Consider the following 23,479-nt stretch of genomic DNA (forward strand, 5'->3'; position numbering starts at 1 on the left):
CTTTATACTTACCATCATGGGCTTTCTGAGTGAGTGAATGAATGAGTTCATATATACTTTCTTAAAGGGATAGTTTATCTAAACATGCAAATTTGACTATACACTTTCTTTTCTCATTTTGAACATTCAGAAATTATTATTTTTGTGGCAATACAATGTAAGCCCAAAATAGATTACCAACTTTCTTTAAAATATAAATTTTGTGTTCATAGTCATGCATGTGTAGATTGACATGAAGGGCAGTAATTCCTGACAAATTTTATTTTCTGAGTGAATTAAGCATTCGAAGCGGATGGGTGCTAGTCTACTGGCATCTCTCATTTTGAGGAAACATCCTCTCTAATCTGAACAAGATCACTTGTGTATGTGCAATATGAAAATAATTTGTGTCACGAATGCAGATTTAATGGCATTTCTCCAGAGCCTCGTAGCACTGTCTGGCTATTGTATATTTGATGCAACCACATACGCACACAGTGAGAGAGAGGGAGAATAGAGAATGAATGAAGTCACGATAAGCAGAACTTCAGTACCCAGAGTCCTCAAAAGGAGGAAAAAAAATCTAGACACAAGAATCTACGGAGGCCCGGATGCCCCCGTCGACAAGGCACGTCTACAGCCCTCTCTGACTAGATTCCTCTGAGTTGGTTTGCAGAGGGCGAGAAACGGCGCAGAACGGCGCTCATTCCAATTTCTCGCGCTCGCTGCACTCCCGGGGCGCTCCTGTGACAAACTGCGGTACTCTGTTTCTACAATTTACATTTTTTTCATCCGAGGTGGTGACAACAACACGCGAGTTTGCCCTTTTCTGCAAATATTTTTTGTGCGTTTTTTTCTGTTTTCTTTTTCTTTCTTTTTTTTAAACCAGATGCTGAACAGGCTGTTTGGCGTCGCATCAGAAGAGGATCGAGATGACCGAAACCTCCGACAATCATACATAGTTTTTTTTTTTTTTTTTTTTTCTCACACAGACACCTCTGCTTTTAGGATGTTGCATGTCACCGAGCGTTCTGTGATCCAGTCGCGAGAAGCCTGATGAGCGCGTGAGGAGCGCAGCACCAACAGCTGCAGCAGCGGAGCTCGGAGCCTCCCGGTGAGTGCGCGCGTCTGGCTTCACAGCCAAAATTTACATAGTCTTCCCCTGCGCCGCGCTGCATTTCACGAGGGTTTGTGTTTTCTATTGAAGGAATTTTTATTAACCTCATCGCTGCCATTCATTGAGCTCGCGATAGGTCACTCGCAATCACACACCAGAGAGCGCGCGCGCACACACACACACACACACAAACACACATACTAAAATGTACATAGATTACGCTCACCTACATTCCGCGCTACATCAGATATATTACTAGCTGTAGATTGTAATTATTAAACATCACAGACACACATTATTTTGTTGAATAAAAACGTGTGTGCAATACGTTTTAATATAAGACTTTATAAATAAGACAAAATAATTTTCGTTCGTATATCCTACGTGAACGAAAATTTGACCGTTTGACATGCATATACTGTAAGACGTGGATGTTGTCGCTGTAACACAGTGCAAACATGAATGTAGTACCCATTGACTCTGGAATACTGATAAGTGATCATCAGTGGCTGTTGACTGACGGCATGTATGAACGTCTGTGATGCGTTGGGTGATTATCATTATTACGGGGAGACGACAGCAGCCTCACGCGCCTGCCCGGAGCTCGCCAGTGACTGCACTTTTGATTAGTCTGGCTAATTCTTCAGCCTCTGTCTGTCAGATTTTTAATTTCAAATTACTTTATTGGCATGATTGTTTTAAATACAATGCCAAAGCAACAATACAAAAAAAAAAAAAAACGAAAATAAATATATATTTTTTTCGTAATGAAATAGAAAAAAAACAGTCATGTTAATAGTCACGATTTTAATATATATATATATATATATATATATATATATATATATATATATATATATATATATATATTTTTTTTTTTTTTATTTTTTTTTTATTTTTTTATTTATTTATTTTTTTTTATCTATTTTATACAGCATTGTCATGACATGCCTCTTAAGGATTTAATTTTTTTTTATTGTTTTCTTCTGTTTGACAGTGGGCAATGATGAGCAATGCAGTGGCGCGTTGGCGCAAATCTCTCGGTTCCTGCTGTGCGCGCGACGGTGACGCGAAGATGTTTATGTTGTGACAGGCGCGATCATTAACGCCGCACGCTTGGAAATTAACAAAACGCACGTTGCTTCCCAAACAAGGAAACGCTGATATTTCGAAAGACGAGGAAATATATTACTACATCGTTTCTGTAGCTATATGGTGTGTTGTCATGGAGACTGACAGATAACCAAGTAAACTCACGCGCGAGGATGCTACATTAGCATTGAAATTATATGTAAAGTGTATAGTTCTACAGGACACATTGGCTGTATGAGTTAGTAAATGTGTTTTAACGAGTATTGTGTCTAAAGTGAAACATTTGGTTGAATAGGGAGTCGGGGGGGACTTTGTGCATGTGTTAGCCTACTTTGTCCACCTGTCAGAGAGTGGCTAGTCTTAAAGCTCTGGTCTCCATGGCAACCTTTATTCTGTAAAGGAAGCTTGGTTTCCCGCAACAGCTGGACTTCTCTGATTGGCAGAGCTGAGAGACAGCAATGGCTCAAGCTGACCTTGGCCAAACTTAGTATATTGCACACTGCACATAATTAGCGCAAAAACAGCTTCACTCTTTTCCATCTACTTTTTCCATTCCCCTGCTTGCTGGAGGTTTTTTTATTTTCATTTTCACCTCTGACCTCAGTTCCTCAGTCTAGGGAGGAAGGGGGAGGCATTCGGTTGCAGGCTGCTAAGTTTATCTGCATCCGTTTGTGTGTGTGTGAGAGAGAGACACTAGACACTGAGAACTTGTGAGCGAGGATGATGATGGAGTCAGTGCGAGAGAAGGTGAGAGCGAGTAGCTAGGGGTTCTGGATACCTGGCTGGTTTCTGGGTCTCTCAGTAATGAGCCAACACTAACAAGAGACAGAACCAGCTCAATTATTAAAGAGCGAGAAGGAAAGGGAGGGGAGAAAAAACAAGGGAAGGGAATAGAAGAGAAGCAGCAGTAGCCAGAGCAACACATATACATCACATAAACAACAGCTCGTCCATGCTGTGAGATACTCAGATAGCACATCACACACACGATTAAAGCTCATACCATTCATAGGAATTAAGTGATTCTTTTTGCATCTTTACATTTTCCGATTTTTAATCCATTAAAAGCGTTCATGCTGCAGTGAATTTTATAATACCACTAACTGGATTGTTATTGAGATGTTAGTAAAACTGAAAAATAAATAAACTCAAGCAGTTTTACATTCATAATATTGTTGCCATATACTTTATTTGTACAGATCAGGTGATAAAGTATGTTGCATACTATTCTCTCTCATACCCCCAACTCCCCCCACCCCGCTCTTCCTTTCTCTCTTTCAGGTAACAAACTGCCTGGCTAAAGATTGCCATGGAAACATGCAGTTTGAGAGTGAGATAAGAAATGATTGAGAGAATCAATGTCTAAGGTAAGTGTGGGTTTTCATTGCATACATCATTTAGGTCACACAGGACAGCCTGTTCAAACATGCTCATTGTTTTCAATTATGTCATTGAAGCACTGATTTAACACAGCTTTTTGTTCCTGTTCATGTGCTTTCATTAAGAAAAGTGAATAAGGCATGTTCGAGACCTGAGCCAATCATGTTTTTTTTTTCTTTAGGGTCTTTTTAAACTTTGTCTTTTCATCCTTTGTGTCCATTTGGCATGATTTTAAGACAAAGGAATAGACTAAAAAAAAAATTATTCCAAATTTTGCCAATCACACATTCAGTTTCACAATAGTTTTTGGAATTTTGAATCCATTCAGCTAAATTTTAGTGAAACTGTATATATTAAGTAAAAAAGTATAATAATGATGAAAGCAGAGGAAGTCTTTTTTAACAAAACCAGTTACTTCAGTGCTATCCGAAATATGGTGATAAGTCTTGCGTCACGGAAGCCAAATCTTTCAGTTGTCATTCAGACTAAAACTTTAGGAGAACAGATCATATTCCAAATGGAGTATAAAATATATTTTACCAAATTTAAATTATTTAAAATTATTCTTCATAAAGAGTGCACTTCTACATGAGCATGAGTGAACATGATCTGTTTTGTAATGTGTCTGCAATATTGTCCTGCAAATGTATAGCCTACTATGTGCAGGTTATGAATATCAGTGTAGTTAGGATACATTTTTTGTGAGTTAGATAATTTTTGGTAGCTGTGCTTTTAATTTCACTTAGATTTTTTCAAATGTAATAAATATTTTATAATATCATCAAGTTGGTTATAAACTTGCTTGTTAAATTGCAAGTCATTCATGATAAATTCCATGTCATTAATGGGTTAAAATGTATCATCAACGTTCTATATTTATAACACGTTTTTACCATTAATGCATTATATATTATGATCAATTCAGTTATTATAAATATAATGAATTCACCTCAATGGTACAAAGAAAAAACAGCCGCAAAGTTCTAAATGTGCAGTACAGTCATGGCCTAAAGTTTTGGTAGTGACATAAATTTAGTGTTTTGCCAAGTTTGCTGCTGAACCTGTTGTGGTTGTCATTCATTTTGTTTCTAGATTATTGTGTAGAGTGATCAGATACATTTAAATAATTGCTAAAAGCTTCATTGGGCAAAACAATTTACTTTTCACAAAAAACAAAACAAAAATTAAAATATATCAGCAGGACATGTGAAAGTGTGAACTAGTCATGTGAAATCACTATCATACTAAATAGATTGTAAGAGCAGACTGATTGCTATAAAAGGAGGGAAGAAGCACTTCCGATCATTGTGTTCTTGTAAGCAATGGTTACTTCCAAAGAATCGTGTCTCCACCAGTGCAGAGCTTGCTCAGGAGTGGCAGCAGGTTGGTGTGAGAGCATCTGCACGCACAGTGAGGCCAAGACTTTTGGACAACTGCCTGGTGTCAAGAAGGGCAGCAAAGAAGCAAGTTCTCTCCAAGAAAAACATCAGGGACAGATTGAAACTCTGCAGAAAGTACAAGGATTGGCCGGCAGAAAACTGGTGCAAAGTCATTTTATCTGCTGAAGCTCCCTTCTGATTGTTTGGGACATCTGGAAAATCTGTTGTTTGAAGAAGAAAAGGTGAACGATACCATGAGTCCCGTAACGTGCCAACAGTGAAGCATCCTGTGACCATCCATGTGTGGGGTTTCTTTTCGACCAAGGGAGTGAGTTCTCTCATAATTCAAGAAAAAACACTGCCATGAATAAAGAATAGTATCAAAACGTCCTGCAAGAGTGACTTCTTCCAACAATCCATGAGCAATTTAGTGATGATCCGTGCATTTTACAACATAATGTAGTACCATGTCACAAAACAAGAGTGATAAAGAAGTGGCTCGAAGATCATTAGATTGAATTTTTGGATCTCAGTCCCATAGAGAACCTGTGGTCAATTCTTAAAATGCCAGCAGAAGCCCACAAATTGTGATCTAATCTAAACCGAGATCTAATAAGGCAAGAATGGACCATCAGGATTTGGCCCAGAAGCTAATGTCCAGCATGCCAAAGTGAACTGCAGAGATTATGAAGAACAAGGGTCAACACTGTAAATATTGACTCAATAATTTTTTTTTGCCAATAAAAGCTTTTAAAACGTATAATATGCTTATTATTGTTTTTTAGTATACTATAGAAATGTGGAAAAATAATCTACAAATACTGAAGCAGCAAACTTTGCAAAACACAAAATTTATGTCACTGACAAAACTTTTGGTCATGACTGTATGCTACAATTTTAAGAGCAAAGAACATTCTTGGGAATCAAATTAATCTCTACAGGCTTCAGTATCATGCAGAAAACTGTCCTCCACCTGCTCATGAGTACACAGATCATCAATTCTGTCGAATCAGTTCCCCCTTTACAGTACTTTGCAGAATCATTCTCATGATTTTAAGGCATGGTTTATTTTTTCACAAGTCATGATTAAAATTTGTCCCAGTGCTAAATTTACATCAGTGACCTCTACTTTCTTACACTTGACTGTGGGTGTTGTTGTGTCAGGTTGTAAGCTTCGAACACCTGTTTGCTCCCCAGGATACTTGTAAAGCTAGAGACTAAATTTGCTGACCCTGAATTATGCATACTGAAGATAGATAGATAGATAGATAGATAGATAGATAGCTGAGACAAAAAAAAACTAATTTGCAAAAAAAAAGTGAATATTAATACAATGTATGAAATTATGTGACTTAAAGATCATTAAAACAGGATATGATGCAGTCCCGGGTGATTGATCAGATGTCTATCTCTCTAGCTGTCCTGTCTCTTTCTTTCTAATCTATCTTTCTTTTTCCTATCTCTCAATCTCCTGTCTTTTCCTCACCTTCAGACTCTGTCACAGACTCTCTCACCCTCCCCCTGTTTCTCCTTTTCCTGTTCTATCTCTCTCTTGCACTCTCTCTCCCCCTCACTCTCTCTCTTTCTCTCTCTCTCTGTCTGCTGGAAGTTAATGAGCCCAGCTCCCCCTGGGGAACACACACTTCCTCTGCTAGAGACAGAGGAGAGAGTGAGTGAGATTACACAGTGCAGAGAGAGTGAGTGAGAGAGAGAGAGAGAGAGAGACGGCAGAAAGTGAGAGATGGTGGGGAAGAGGAGGGGTACTATGGGGAGATAAGGGAGGAAGGAGAAAGAGCGAGCAAGAGAGAGGGAGACAGATATAAAGAAACTGAAGAAAGTAAGAGAGTGGGGGAAGAGCAGAGGTACTGAAGGCCGATAAGGGAGGAGAGAGAGAGAGAGAGAGAGAGAGAGAGTAGGAGGGAGTGGAATTTTCTGGATATGATGATAGAGGGAGTGTACAGCAGAAAGATGGATGAGTGCACTACAAACTCCCATCCTGAATAAGAAGGAGAGATTTAGACCATGGAAACAGGGAATGAGAGACAGGGATAGCGAGTGAGCGAGCGAGAGAGAGAATGAGCTGTGCAGGCTAAAAAGAAACAGATGCTTTTGAATAAAGCCCCTGTGAGAGAGAGAGACTGTGAGTGAGAGTGAGAGAACACATGAAAAAGTCAAGGGAATATCTGCATATGTGCATACTTGTGTGCGAGGCACAGACGGATAGGACGAGAGAGCACATATGTGTGTTTTTGAAGCAGGTCTTAACATGCTGTCAGTGTCTAGAGTTGAAATGTGCACAAGGCGGCCATTGTTGTTTAAACAGCCAGCCAGCAGCCCTTCTCCTTGGCAACGGGCTCTGCAGCAGCGTCTCCCACGGCAACAGTGGAACAGGGGTGCTGGGGGGGGGGGAGAAGTCAGGAAGTCAGGGCCGCAGTGGAGAGGCCCCTCTACAAAACACTGGCCTCAAGGTCTAACTCAATATGTGTGAGTGTGTGTGTGTGTGTGCGTCCGTGTCTGCGGGATGTGTGTGCCGTACGCCCATAAATCTGTATGTGTAGGGTGTGTGTGTGTGTGTGTTCTCAAGTGCCGGCGGGTGAGAGAACGGCTGTGCATTAGACACAATCCAGAGAGGGATAGGAGGAGCTGGGTTAGAGAGATACGCTAAAGCAGCCAGGTTTGTGTGCAGAGAGACACACTGGCTGAAATGATGGTGTAATGCCACATTCCAGGCAACCCGTAACCCGTGTTTTTCCAAACTTCTACCTGTGAAAGTGCACTGGAACGGCAGTCAAACCTGTGACTTCCCACCCGTGAACTTGTACTAGATCGATGTACTCCCAGTTCTGCGCTCTGACGTCACATAGCACACAAAACAACAATGGCAGCCCTTACGGATGCGGTGTTTATGCAAGTTTAGTGCAAGTGCACGGTGAGAAATAGACTTTATGACAATATAACATTGCAATCAAATTATTAATCTAGCTACCACAATTCCTTGCGCTCAGGGAGTTTGGCGTGACTTGCCTGGAATGAGTCGTGGTTTGAATTCGTGACTTACGGACTTAATAACCTGCCTGGAACGCAGCCTTAGTATGAGCTGATTGATTGATGGCATGGATAAACACAACATGAGAAGCAGATAAATATGAGTTGGATTATGAATTAGAAAGAGAGTGAGAGAGAGAGAGAGAGAGAGAGGTGTGGATGGAGTGAGTAGACAGAGACACAGGTATGTGTTGGGGATTAGAAGAGGTCAAGGTTTTGCTGCTTAGCCCCTGCTGGTAGATGTTGTAACTACACCATCAGGTTATTAAATGCATATTTCTCCACTGGCTGCCATACAGAATTAGCCAGAATTTAAATAAATAAACAGAAACAGAAATAAACAGAATTTTGTTAAACACCATATAAATCATTAATATATATTTTTTTTGTATTAGATGTTTAACTGTTGCCCAATTCTTTTTAAAGGGCTCTCTAAAACATTTTTTTTAATATTATAGTTCACAATAATGTCTAAAATGAATGAATAATGTCTCCCCCAGCACCATGTTGGTAAATACAAGAATAACAAAGTAACTGAAAACAAATATAACTGAAAGTGTCTGACACAGAAAACCTTGCACATTTAAGTTAAAATGTCCATTCCTGTTCTTTTTTTAAATAAGGATGATAGTGAGTGTTTTTGAATTGTGTTGTCTCTACTCTAATATCTTTACTCAGCTTAACAGTTCTGTTTTCTTGAGCATTTCATTCAAATGTGAAGTGCGAATGACTTGTGCTAAAATTAAGGTATGCCATGCGTGGTTTAATCAGGTGTACACAGAACAGGTATGCCCTCGTTTAATTTCTTGTACCTGAAATCTCTTTTGATTTAGCTGTTTAGTACTCAACTAGATTAAATGACCACAATACACATCCCTAGTATGTGTACCAAACGCTCTGTCTCTGCTTCTCACTTAAAACTGCTGTTGGATAGCTGTTCCCAGCTGTTGCAGTGGTCATATGACCAAGTGGAGGGGCGGGAGGTCAGGATGGTGTAGTCTCTTCTCCTCTTAAAATAAGCTAGTAGACAAGCACAAAAAATAAGGAAAGCAAAAAGTAAAAAGAAAAGACAACAAGTAGAAGATATGTGCATGCATGTGGTGTGTGTGTGTGTGTTTGGCTGGGCTGAGTGTTGAATGCAGTCTCTGGTGATGAAGATTATAAGGAATTTCCTGCAGCTGAGGACGAGAGAGAGTGTTCAAGTAATAGAAAGTGAAAGAGAAAGAGGGAGCGAGTGAGAAAGGTAGAGAGAGGAGAGGAGGAGGGAATGAGAGGTTATAGAGGGAAGAGGAAGAGATGCAGGAGATATTAAGAATGCAGATGAGAACAAAGAAGAAACGAGTTTGAGATTGAGACTGAGGAATGATGGAGGCACTGAAAGCAAATGAGGGAAACCAGAAGAAAGACAGTGAGCTCATGCACACTTAATTATGCTCCTCCTGATATACCTGCGTTCATTTGAATTGTAACACAGCATCACATGCATCTCAATTTCCCCCCCAAAAAAACTTGTAAAAAACTGTTGTTGTTGAAAAATGTACATAAAATTCATTAGATACTAATAAAGATTTTTCAAAAGAAATTGATACTTCTGTTCAGCAAGGATGCATTAAATGTATTAAAAGTGACCGTGAGGACATACAGTATATAATATCAACATTGATAAAAGGTAGAAATGTTTCTAGAGCAGCAAATCAGCATGTTAGAATGATTTCCAAAGGATCATTTGACACTAAAGGCTGGACTAATGACTGAAAATTGAAAATTCAGCTTTGCCATCACAGAAATAAATTACATTCTGAAATATATTGAAATTTTACCCTTTTTTTATATCAAATTATTGCAGTCTTGGTGAGAATAAGACACCTTTTCCAGAAACATTAAAATATCTTATCAACCCCAAACTTCTGAATGGCATCGTATATTTATGGTTGGTACAGTATTGTGTTGTTTGAATACACTTATATTGAATTAAATTGAGAGTCAAGACTTTTAGGAACTTAACACTTGTTTATATGACATATTGGGCCCTATTTTAACGATCTGAAACGCAAGTGTCAAAGCGCGAAGCGCAAGTAACTTTGTGGGCGGGTCTCGGCGCTGTTGCTATTTTCCCGGCGGGATAAATGGCTCTTGCGCCCGGCGCAAATCTAAAGTGGGTTGGTCTGAAGCAGCTTCATTATTCATAGGTGTGGTTTGGGCGTAACGTGAAATAAACCAATCAGAGCGTCATCCAACATTCCCTTTAAAAGCAGGTGCGCAAGTTCCATTATGGATTGCTATTATTATGGCGTATTTACCAGGCGCACGCCAGGAGCGGTTCACAGCCGAGAAGACTGATGTTCTTGTAAGAGCAGTGAAAGACAGAGAAGTTGTGTTGTATGGGGATGGGAGAATAATTAGCCTGAATAATTTGTAAGCTAGATTTAGGCCTATGCCTATTTTGTTCACATCTTCGTGGCACACCACAATGATTTCCGTCATCTCATGTGTTAATATTATTTTAGTGTAACAATTTATGATTTGCAAAAATAACTGTTGCATCTGTGTAGATTACATGAGCAAAGTGTATGCGCGTTGTGCACGCTATACATTATGGTCAAGCATGCGCCCTTAAAATAGCATAATGAACAACGCGCAACGCGCCACTGACTTTAGACTAGGTTTTTTCTGGTCAGTGGCGCAATTGTTTAATGGAACAGCAAAATAGCACCAGGGATTGTTTGCGCCGGAACACGCCTCCTTTTTTGCGCTGAACCGCCCAGGGAGCGCAAGTTCATTCGCTAGTTTAGCGACGTGCGTCTGTGGAGGGAAAAGCGCGCTTTGCGCGGGTGCAAAATAGGAATGACACATGCGTCGGTGTACAAAGTCAATTGCGCTGGGTGCAAGATAGGGCCCATTGAGTTCCTGCCTAATTGAGCTTTGCAAATCAATCAGGGGTTTTCAAATTATAAAAAAAAAAGAAAAGAAATATACAAAATATACAAAATATATTTTAGGAAAAGTTAGCATAAGCTTAAGACATCAACGCATTAATTGTACACACACTTTATGTGTCATTCACACCTATACATATTTGCTCTTATTTCTCAGGAATACTACAAACATCAATAACCCTTTAGAATAGAGAACACATTTTCACTATTAACTGAGAGTTTTTCCTCAACAAACTCCTAATTTGCTGCTTATTAATAGTAAGGTAGTTGCTAAGTTTAGGTATTAGGTATGGGTTATTAATGGATCTAAAATAAGGCATTAATATTTGCTTTGTAAGTAATAATAAACAGACAATTTTCAAGTAATATGCATGTTAATAAGCAAATTAAATATTTGAAATGTTCCTTAAAATAAAGTGTTAGCAAAAAATCATGTGGTCAGTCACATTGTTTCTATATTATCATTATAATTTTAAATATAAATAATTAAAATATATAGCTGTATTTTAAGAACACAAGGGGATCATCATGTTTTGGGGTCTGTGCCACAAAAAATGTTAGTAAACCCCTGACTTGTGAGGTTTCAGTTAGGATGCTGACTATGTAGGCAGTGAGGCAGCTGACTAGGTTTTGAAACAGAGCCATTGTGTGTGTGTGTGTGTGTGTGTGTGATGACAGCTGTGTTTCTGCAGAGTGTCACTGGAGTGTCTCTGTGGATCTTATGACCCACTTCTACCTCTCTCTAACTCTCTCTCTCTCTCTCTCTCTCTCTCTCATTCCCCTCTTCTTCATTTCCTCCCCCCACCTCCCCCTCTAAGCTTTCTCCTACATTCTCTCTCACCCTGTCTTGCTCTAACTTTCTCTGTTTCTCTCTCTCTCTCTTTCTTTCTCTGTCACTCGCCCTCACACACTGTCGGGGCTGCTGCCTGTATCTTAGCAACAACTGCACTCTCATTTGAACTGAGTGAGCCCTAACACACCCACTGACACACAGACACACAGTTGTGTAAACACACGCACACACACTCACACAAGCACTCCTTTGGACTCGTGTAAACAGACACATATCTCAGCACAAACACTTGTGCAAACATACTTGCACATCGCACACAAAAAAAGTTGGTTGTGAGGTACAGACCAGACCTTGCATGTGTGTGCATTCATGGGTGTGTTTGAGCATGTGTCAATGATTTAAAGTGTTTTGGAGCACTTCAGATCATTGCATCTTTCAGGTTTTGTTGTACCTGTATGCCATAATCAATTTTATACAGTTCAGAGGAGAACAAGATCACTTACACTATGTTTAGGATCTATATAGGTAATATTCATATGATTTTCTATTGTTTACATTTCAGTTATTTCCCCTTTATATCTAATGTAAATGGCTTTCTTGTCATGGATTAGGCTGTGATTGTTTGAAATTTCATGAGATCTAAAATAAATACCATTCTGAGCATTCAGTCTTGTTGCAGGATGAGTCAACTGATAATCTTGTTTTGTGCTATGGTATTTGTTAGAATGGCTGATTTTTCCAATTGACAGGTGCGGGCATCATTGTAGACTTTCTTTCTGTCATTGGACAGTGAATCTAAAGGCAGCTTTGTGATTGGCTAAATGTTACCAGCTGTTTGGATCCCATGGGGTGGGGGTGGGGGGATTCCAGCAGTTGAAAGGATTGGATCAATGGAGAAAGAGACAAAACGTGTGTGGAGAATCAAAAAAGCATAAAAGCGGAAGGAGACAAAAAGATACAGCTGCATAGTCAAATACAGTATTCAAAAAAGGTGAAACTACAGAAAGGGGTTAAAGGATGGATTTTCTCAGAGGAGGCAAGGGGAGAATATAATTAATAGCTAGTACAAAAAAGCAAAAACAATTCTAAGACCAAATTTTGTGTAAACTGCATACCTTTCTGAAGTTGCACTGTCCAAGAGCAGAATCAGCAGATAATGTTTTACAGTAAGGCATGGCCTCTTTTGTCTCCTTTAAGCTCATTGTTAATAGAGGATTTGTTGAGTATTAGGGTTAAAAGATTGTGATTATTCTAAAATTTTACTTATGATAATAGTAATAGAAACAAACCAAAAAAAGGGATTATTACGTTGAAATTACAATTCTGCCAGATAATGTGTTTAATGATTAATTAATAAAAATAAATAAATAAAATCAGTCATTTAAAAATGAATTAAGGCATTGAATCTATGAAATGGTATGAAAAATGTGTTTGAATTTTGAGATGTGGCAAAGATTACATCTTACAGTGTTATTAAAATTATAAACGTTTTTTAATTAATACTCTTAAGTGAGCAAAAAAAATTGCATGCACAATTAATTATTCAATATTGATTCATTGTAAATACAAAATCTATAATATATGCCAATAACCAATATGATACAGATATGTTGTGTAATTGTGTAAAACAAATTGTAACCTTAAAACATTTAATAAATACTAAACTGTGTATATATATAAAAAAAAACGAATTACAAGCAAAATATTACAAAACTGATTTGCTTCATGTTCCATTTACCTAAACATCACAATTTCTCAAACCTAAAGTGTCATTGCGTCCTCGTTTCAGTTATTTGCCACACACCACTAGTTTGGAAAGAGTGCAAGCCACATTTAATTAGTAAACAAAGCAGACCAATGCTAGCCTCACTCATGTCTACTCTCTCTCTTTTACACACACTCTCCACTGACTTAATCCAGCTCACTAGTCTGTCCTGGCAGGCAAATATGTCATGGTGCCAGAACTGTGAGAGAAGAGTAAGAGAAGCTCCAGACATTCAATCTCTTTCTCTCAAACGCTTAGGAGGAGGAATGTGTGTGAATAACTGAGAGACTTTGTGTGAGCGATTTGGTGTGTGCGTGACTGTAATTAAAGAACTGTTCTGCAGTTGTGCTTGTTCCTGTCTTCTGTGAGACTGATGCTTAATTAATGAGTGGTATTAATTAGAGAAAGAGAAGGAGAGAGAAGGAGGTAGAAAGCAAATTTAAAGTGTGAACGAATTAGAGAGATGGAATTTAAGGGTGATCTAAAAGCTATATTTGTTTGTGTGCGCCTAGCTGTTGACCATCAGAAAACATAATCTACATTTGATTCAAGATTCGGACAGATACGGGACAGGACTGGCTGAGATTTAAGCACACAGGCTTATTAATGTGATAATCTGATATTCCTCTCTGCTTCTTCGCTATATGGACTGGACTTGACCCTTGTAGTTGGCATTACAAGTTAAAGGGATAGTTCACCCCAAAATAAATATCATGTCATCATTTATTTGACGTCGTTCCAGATCTGCAAGACATTCGCTTTTTTCTTGAACACAAGAAGATGTTTTGGAAAATGTGTGTGTTTGAAACATTTTTTTTTTGTGTCTGTATATTGAAAGTCAATGAATGAAAGATATAGAGGTTTGAGATTATATGAGGGTGAGTAAATTATGACAAAATGGGTTTTTATCATGTTTCCAGTTAACAGTAACATCATGAAATGGCACCTTGCCTATGGTAAATATGTTCAAATAATATATTTAATCTTTCAACAGATTGTTGACATTTTTGCAAGGGAACAAACATGAAACATAAATATACAAATACTTGATTAAACTGTACCATACTATTTAAGTGTATATTAATGTTCTGAGTAATTAGCTTGTTACTTGAAGTTATTTGATCAAATAAATGTATTCACAAATTGTTTAAGTGAATTTGTGATAGATTGTATGAAAGCAATACAAAATGCACTATAAAATAGCTAATTCAAGCCGTCTGATTCCTGCTATGAGTTCTTGTGTGGAGTATGATGAGCATGTAAAATTGATTAGATACCAAGCCAATAGATGCCAGGCATGACAATCAGCAAATTGATCTTCAAAGACCTTGGTGCTCTTGTTTTCAGTGTTCGAAATGGTGTCAAGGAGATTAAGGCATACAGAGCGATAGTCAGCATCACAGGATGTGGCCATTAGAGGAACATCTCACAACAGAATACTTCAAATGGTAGAAAAACTTCTTCAACTGACACTCAGATACAAGCTTTGTTCTGAGTAATTAGCTTGTTACTTGAAGTTATTTGATCAAATAAATGTATTCACAAATTGTTTAAGTGAATTTGTGATAGATTGTATGAAAGCAATACAAAATGCACTATAAAATAGCTAATTCAAGCCGTCTGATTCCTGCTATGAGTTCTTGTGTGGAGTATGATGAGCATGTAAAATTGATTAGATACCAAGCCAATAGATGCCAGGCATGACAATCAGCAAGTTGATCTTCAAAGACCTTGGTGCTCTTGTTTTCAGTGTTCGAAATGGTGTCAAGGAGATTAAGGCATACAGAGCGATAGTCAGCATCACAGGATGTGGCCATTAGAGGAACATCTCACAACAGAATACTTCAAATGGTAGAAAAACTTCTTCAACTGACACTCAGATACAAGCTGACCTTCAAACACAAGATTTCACCATCTATTCCCAGCCCAATGAAAGGGTAATAAGTTTGAAGTCCCAAGTAGACCCCTCTAGGATATGAACATGCCTGAACATGCCTTAACAGCAATCCGTCTGATGACCAAGATCAGACCATTTTGGTGTAGGACATCAATATGTTGAATGACAACAAAATTTAGCTTTCAAAGAGGAGGATAGTCAAACATAGGAGAGTTTCATTGATGTTTTCGAATGTTTTGTTGCTCTTGTTACCATGAACGTGCATGTTTTCAAGATGTCAGGCAAAAAGACTGAAACATTTTGGAGAGCACTTTTGAAAGGAGTGTCAGAAACTTGGTATTGAGTGAAAGCCATGGGCCTTCCATCACACACAAAAAATAATAATTGTTCTGAAGCAACCAGCAATGTGTTCAGATCTAAATCTCTCTGAAAACCTCTGAGAAAAGAAAATTGTGAGTACTGAAATCTGTGAGAATCGAAGCACAAGAAGATCAGGCCAAACTGGCAAAACAGTAGTGTGGGAAGCTTATCCATGGCTCTAAACATCTAAACTTGATTGTGGAAATTCTGTTTGTGCCACAGAATATTAAGTATACAGGGGAATGCTGTTTTGTCGTCTAGGTGGGAGAAATAAGTATGTGCAGCAAATGTAAAGTTTCAGCAGCGCTTGTAGTGAAATAAAGGATTGTAGAGACTAAATATTTAAAAATGCCTATGTGTGAGTTATGTGCAAGGGTGCATGTTTTATGCATATTTGTCTCTGTATCATTGTCCTTAAGAATGCAAGTGTGGCAGCTTGTTCGGCACCATGTACTGTAGCACATGTTTCAGGTTCCCTCGCTCACTCTCTCTTTCTGCACTTTCCCTATCGTTGCCAGTTAGTAATAAAAACCATGTGTAGCAGACTGAGAGATGGATAGAACTGTAATGTGTGTGTGAGAGTCCAGCTCCTGGACTTATTTACGTCACTACAATGTTTATCACAAATGAAATTCAATTCTTAAAGGAATAGTTCACTTAAAATTAAAATGTTGTCATCATTTATTTGCCCCGATCTCATTTCGATCCTGTGTTGTTCTAAAAGGAATTTGAGTCTAAATCTAAAGGCTTCTGTTTTCTGCATGAAATGTTTTGTGCGTACACAAAAATATTATATAGCTTCAGAATACATTGAATAAAACACATGTGTAGGCTGTAATTGAATGATTGATTGATTGATTGATTGTGGTTTATGCAGTATTCTATTTTATTTTGCATAAGAATAAAAATAATAATAGAGAGTTGTAATATGGGACGGGAGTGAGTAAATTGTAAATATTTTGCATGTACTGATCTACTTTTCTTTATTTTTCAGGGTGCAATATGAAAAATGTGTTTTTTACTCTAAATTCCCCTATTTTATTCATATATTCTTTCATTCATCCATCCATCTCTTTCTTTAGGAACATTACATCCCCTTCCTCTCGTCTCTTTGCTGCCCCCTGCTGTCATGCCCCAACTTCTCTGCATTCTAGCGTTTTCTCTCCAGGTTATATTTTTGTGTAGCTCACCAATATGTTTGGGGGTTTTATGTATCCATATAGGTGTTTATTTTATTTATTTATTTATTTATTTTTGTGAGGTGAGAGCTGAAAAATAGACTTGTTGAAAGTGTTACTTTTTTATTTAGATATTGCATTTTAAATTGAACTCTTTTCCATATTTGTTTACTGGCCCAAATTTTCAACAAGTTAAAATGCAGACATTTTTTAAATTAATTTGATGATTTTGATACTTTGCATCAAAATATATAGAAACTATCCATGTATTTAAAAAACAATGATGGTGAGGCCTCATGACACATCACACATCATAATTTTTCTGTTCTAAAGTTTACTTAAAATTCTTTAAATTGCCAAATGTAAAACATATAAAACAACTGCCTATCCAGTGAGACATATGTCGTATTGCCATAGTGAGGCCTGCAATCTATTGCACTGGAAAGAAAAACTATGTAACCATGGTTACCGCTCCACTCATATTCTATTGCCATGGTTACAACTGTTCTGTAACTGTATCGCCATAGTGACAAGTGTCCTTTCGCCCACAGGGATAACACAAAACATGGCCATAGCAGCAGACATGGTAAGAACAACTGCAGTTATATGTTGTACAGTATTTGTTTGCATTCCTCTACAGTAAATAAATATTAACATATTTTTTTTATGTGTGTGTGTTGTCCCCTTTTCCCTGGGAAAACCTGTTATCTGCACTCCTGAAAACTGGGGACCTCAAGACTGTGTAAAGCCTGATGGTTCAATTCATTCTGGCCAAGAATAACAGTGAGAGGAAAGAGATGAAACAACCTACAAGCTGAACTGGACCCAGCTCACAGTTAAACCTAACACGGAACCATCACTGACACATATATATAAATACGAAGATCCTGATCTGCAATTTTGGAGGTAATGAGCCGTCTGTCAGGTCGCCTACGCTCTGGAGGTGTTCGTTTGACTTGTGAGGCACTGGCTGACAAGGACTGCAGTGATGATGAGGGTCCTTCTTTATGGGAGGGGGATGAAGAGCCTGGTGGCACATCTGTAGGACCCAGTGATTCTAATCCAGCCAGCTCACTACATTACCACTTTTATTCACCTTCCTCTTTAGCTAATGGTCTGCGGAACCATGAAGAGCAACTTCGATGTAGAGCCAGGAAACATAGGCAGACAGATTATGTGGAGCAAATACACACACAAGAACAAATGCTCATTCAGCAAAACACACAGATGCACACAACACAACACTCACTCACAAGCACACATCTGCAGCCTCATACCCACATTCCATTGGATACACATATGTGGATGGACACAAACATGTTAACAAACAAGTGCACACAGAAAGGCATGTGCTCGCCTACAGACACTGGCTCCTCAGTTATGGAGCTGGACCCTTCCCTTATTCCAGAAGACTTGTCTTTACCTTCCAAGACTGACACACATAATATACATGTTCTGTCACCCCCTTTGTTACACACCACCCTTACCCCAAACAATTTGACACCTCCTCAATTCAACCCCTCCACTTTACCCAAGGAGGAGAGAGAACACAATTTGACATGTAAGCCAGAAATGGATCACACCAGCGACCTAGACCACATTCGTATAATAGGCCAAGCCAGTGTAATGACCTCTGTGGAGGCTGAAAGGAAGTATACCCTGCGGAGCTCTGGTCGGCCACGTTTCCCATGCCATCTTCGTAAATCATCCCGTTTACGTAGAGCTGCTGAGGAAAATATGTTCAAAAGAGAAATGGACCAAAAGGATGAAGAAGAGGAGGAGAATAGAGTCTGGAGAACAGAGGACATAAGACCAATGGAAGAGCATCCCCCAGAGGTGTGTGATGCTGGTTCATCATTTGAGGTTTTATCATCATCAACTATACCAGCAGGTGTTACACCAAATCATAGCATGAGAACATCAGAAGGAGAGGGCATTGTTACTCACCCCTCAGTAAGAGGGAGGCGACAGGGACGTTATTTAGGTGTGAGGAAGATTGTGGTAAAAATAGCCAGAATACCTGTTCACATGAGCCGACGACAGAAAAGCTATAAGATCTCATCCCTGGAGCCTGTGTGTACTGGACCCCGTGGGGAAGGGGCCACAACAGGTGAAGGGCCCGAGGGGGTTGTAGGAGGTGAGCCAGGACCTAATGTTTCAAGAGAGCCCACCGCACTACTCCGCATGAAGAACAATGGAAAGAGTGTGATGGTGATGTTTCCACCAGGAGAGCTTCCTGTAATCTTGAAGAGACGCAGGGGACGCCCCCCTAAACAGGCATTACCAGGACAACCTGACATGCATGAGACCAGAGTGGGTGCAGCCAGTGCTGCAGAGCCCAAAAAAATTCGGAGGCGGCGAACAGTAAAGCTACCGTCTCCACAGCCCTCATATGTTAATGATACCAATGATGCTAAAGTAGAATATGCAGATGTCCTCTCCAAACTGGCCTTCTTGAACAGACAACCACCCAGCACAGGCCGCTGCTCTCCTCCACGCTGCTGGACCCCAACAGAGCCTGAAACTTTCCACATACCACCAGAAAATCCATCACTTTCCACTCTTTTGCACCGCCTCACAGGATTCCGCAGGAGAGGTGGTCGGGCAGGCTGTATGGGGAGTAGAGGAGGGGGAGCAGCTGGATCCTCTGATTCCTTTAAAAGGTCATTCAGTGATTTTTTTGAAACAATTGGCAAGAAACGGAAGGTCCCTGCATCTGAACCAGGAACTCCTCGAAAAAGAGGCAAGGGTGTTGCTGGGGGAATAAGTAGGGCAGCTTTAGGTGGCTCTGCACAAGGTGAGAAGGTTAGAAAACGCAGATCACGAAAGAATGGGACTTTAAAAAATGGTCCAGGTGCTCAAGAGCAAGATTGGCAAAATGAGAACAGTAGCTGGATAGGGAAAGGTGACAGAGATATTACTGATAAAACAAGCAGTTATCAGAGCCCTAGTTCCCCTCGTAGAAGTTTTCAAAGTAGTGAGGCTAGTAAGGGGGGGGTGTACCACAGCCCCGGTGTGAGAGGGGTAGGCAGTGGAGAAGAGTCTCAGGGAATGTTTGCAGGTTATTTTCGCTCTCTTCTTGATTCTGATGACTCATCTGACCTGCTAGATATCTCTATGTCCAGCCCTGCTGGGCGCCAGGAAGGTCGTAAGCTCACCCCAGGATATGAGGGTAGCAGCCCTGGTGCAGCCCATCGTTGGTCTCCTGCCTTTCCTAAAAGAAGTCCTAAAGGAGCAGCCTGTCATGGGGAAGGGGCGCCATTACCCTCACCCCAAACTCAAGGCAGCTCGACAACTAAACCCTCATATTCATACAGTGTTTCACAGACTTCTCCTACCCCATCCTTCCCTAAATCCCCTGCACTCTTGCTTTCCCGTTCACCCAGCTCTCCACATCCATCTGGAGGTTTTCCTCAATATCCACCTAGTTATAGTGCTGGGGTTCCTCAAGGAGGAAGCATTTACCCCCTCCCTCAACAGCAGCAACAACAGCAAAGACCAAGTGACTGTAGCTTTACACATGGCACAAAAACTCCCTCTGTTCCCAATGCACAGTGTCAGATGAGTTATTCCAACTACCAGGGTTCTGTCAAGCGCAGTTATAGTGGATATCCATGCCCACCCCATTCAACCATACAGCGAGGGGACTCTGGTCCAACCTCACCGAGTGGAAGTTATATGTCAATGTCAAAGTCTAGCCCCTATTCCTTATCCTCTTCTCCGCCTGAGGGTTGCAGACAGTACACCTCTACAGCTCAGTGGGGATACAGACAAGGGGGAAATAACTGGGGTGGTGATGCATATGGTACTCATCAGTTTCATGGTTACCCTGAATATGGGGTAGCTGGAACTGGATCAGACTCCAAAGACATTCTGGACATATCAAACTACACACCGCAAAAAGCCAAACCGCGTCCTTGCCCTGACACACTCTCTGAATCCTCCTCAGATTCCTCTCACACTGGTGGAGGAGGGATGTGTGTTATGGGGGGAACATTTCGCCCAAGGGATGTTCCTATGCCTGAGGGTCAGTCTAGTCTTTCAAGCCTGGAGAAGCTAATGCTTGACTGGAATGAAAATTCGGCAGGCCCTTCTTACAACTGGAGTCAGAATGTACTATTCCAAGGGGGTGCAAAACCAGGTCGTGGACGAAGAAAAAAGTCTGAGGCACACAATGAGAAGGAAGCATGCTCTGTTCCCCCAGGATCACCTGCCAGCCCTCCTATGCAAGGAGGAGGGCCAAAACGTAGTGCTACAGGTGGTAGACAGCCAAGAGGAGCCAGAGGCAGGGGAGGATTCTCTCCTTGCCAAAGAGATCGTCCACCACCACCAAAAACCAAATCTCAAAAGCCTTCAGCCCCATCAGGGTCAGGACAGATGGGTTCAGGGGGTGTATACCAGGAAGCATTGGACTACTACAGTGGAGATAGTAGTAGCCTGTCTCCTCTCAGCCATGCCCCAGAGTCCTGTGAATACCCCTCTCCATATTCTGTCCATACTTCTACTCCCTCCTCAGATGAGAGATTTGCTCATGTCTACCCTCCAGACTCTGCCTCTGTATCCCCCAGTTTATCAAATCAGTCAGATGCCCTAAAGCAGTACCCTAAACCTGGTCCTCCCTCCCAGACTTATGGACCTGCTGCCAGGACTTTTAGCCCAACCCTCTCGCCAACCCCTCGCCTCTTACCACAGTGTGGTTCTGCCATGAGTCCGCATCGGGTCCCAAAAGACCAGTTCTCCCAGTATGATTCCCCCAGTTACAGTGGCTCTCCCTGCTGGTTTGGGCAAGGAGGAAATGTTGCTAGCAGTCCCCAAAACTATGAGGAACAGCGACCACCAGCAATCTCTTTGCCCTCCCACAAACGGGACATGTCATTAATGGTCTCTGGGATGAGAGTTCCATCCCATTCATCCTACCCTTCCCCTTTACAAAGAGGTCCTTCCATGTCAACTTCATGTGTGAGTGGAACTCTGGACTCTTCCCCACAGCACGAAGAGATGGGTTACCATGGTAACTTGGACAGCTATGCATCCATTGGACACCGTTATGCAGCCCAAACAGCCCGGGGAGGGGTACTTTGCCAGCTTCTTGACCAGCCCAGCGAAGAAGGCTTCACTGTCACCAGCCTGTAGTTGGGATTATCTTGGCATCCCTATAAAGAGGTAAGACATTAATTATGGGACATAGTTCAGATGACTGCCATAAACTATATTTATGTGTTAATGTAAGTTTTTGTCAGTATGTATTGATACTTATGCTGACCCTCATTTGACTATTCTTTTTTTCTTGACAGATGAAATGGACAGTACCCTTTTCATATTTTTAATCTTTTTTTTAAAGATAAGCTTTGGAAGACACTTACTGAGACTGAAGAGTTTCAGAGATATGGCTAAATAAAGACTTCTCCAGCAGTGACAATCAAGATCCAAATCCATCCATATGGACACACACAGAAACACATGCACGAACACAAACATACTATGTGATCACAAAACATTCACATACTTGCATAAACTTTTCATATGCTGACTTGCAACTGTAAATGCACGCACAAAATAACTAATATTGCTATACAGCTTGAGCTAGGGACTTATTAAAGAAAGAATGGACACTGCTAGTTTCACGAAGAAACCAATTTGATGAAATGCAGGGAACTCCCTTTCAGAGTGCAACTGTGCTAATGTGATTTGCCCATACCCGGATTTCAGTGATGCCCAAAAACTAAACTAATATGAGAGACCACACAAAAGGTTTTTTGTCTACATCCTGATCTTGCTCCCTGTTTTAGTCTCAAAGCCTCCTCTGATTTTGTCGCTGGGGAGATTACTTAATCCTAAATTTCAGTTCTCTCCTTCAGCATCTATAAATGTTGACCGCACAAACTCTGCCTTCTTCTTAATTTTAAGTTCAACATTTAAAAAAAGAGCATTTGTACATAAGCTACTCAAATGGTTCCATCACTTGAGGAGCTCACTGCTTTGAAAACAACTGAATCTCAGAGTCCTGCTGAAAGAGACATACATTAAAGCAGCTATGTCATGACAGTGTTTTGGAACTGCTGGAAGGACACATGAGGGAAATACCAATTTTATGTGGCTTTAAATTGTTCAGCTTGAGTTTGTGCAAGTACAGTTTAAGTAACCTTTTTTTATCAGTGGCCTGGTCTGGTCCCACAGGAATGTGTCAAAATTTGATCCCTTCAACTGTCGCTCTGGATCTGCAGCATGGTCACTTTGTGCCCAATATCCAACTCTCATTTGTGTGTTTTTATCACAACAGGAGGACAGACACCCATGCACTGCCCCTGAATGATTCTGTCCTTGTCAACATGTTAAGAGGGCAGGGCACTTTTCACCCTGGATTTGATGGCCTGGAACTCAGGGTGTGGACAATGCATATTCGCCTCCTCTTTTTCTTTCATCCCTCTGTTCGTATTTCTTGTGGTCTGCTGTGTCGTACAGTGATTTTTTGTGATGAAATATTGTATCTGTCTGTTCCATATACTGTATCTGAGGTGGAAATATTTAAATACACATTCTGTTCTGATCATTGTTTAA

General features: G+C 40.3%; 1 protein-coding gene across 1 annotated transcript; it reads left to right on the top strand.

The window, feature by feature from the left end:
* The first annotated feature begins 593 nt into the window (after positions 1-593).
* LOC127935346 (transcription factor Gibbin-like) lies at positions 594-23,479 on the top strand. The gene is made up of 5 exons (XM_052533143.1): positions 594-1,093; positions 3,470-3,555; positions 17,473-17,507; positions 17,659-22,084; positions 22,216-23,479. Exon 4 carries the CDS (start codon positions 17,831-17,833, stop codon positions 22,052-22,054), a length of 4,224 nt encoding a protein of 1,407 aa, XP_052389103.1. The 5' UTR covers positions 594-1,093; positions 3,470-3,555; positions 17,473-17,507; positions 17,659-17,830; the 3' UTR covers positions 22,055-22,084; positions 22,216-23,479.

Source organism: Carassius gibelio, chromosome A19 (genome assembly GCF_023724105.1).
Source record: "Carassius gibelio isolate Cgi1373 ecotype wild population from Czech Republic chromosome A19, carGib1.2-hapl.c, whole genome shotgun sequence".
NCBI lineage: Eukaryota > Metazoa > Chordata > Actinopteri > Cypriniformes > Cyprinidae > Carassius > Carassius gibelio.

Excerpts from the sequence above, each read along its gene's own strand:
- LOC127935346 (XM_052533143.1), top strand. The coding sequence starts at position 17,831 with ATGAGCCGTCTGTCAGGTCGCCTACGCTCTGGAGGTGTTCGTTTGACT.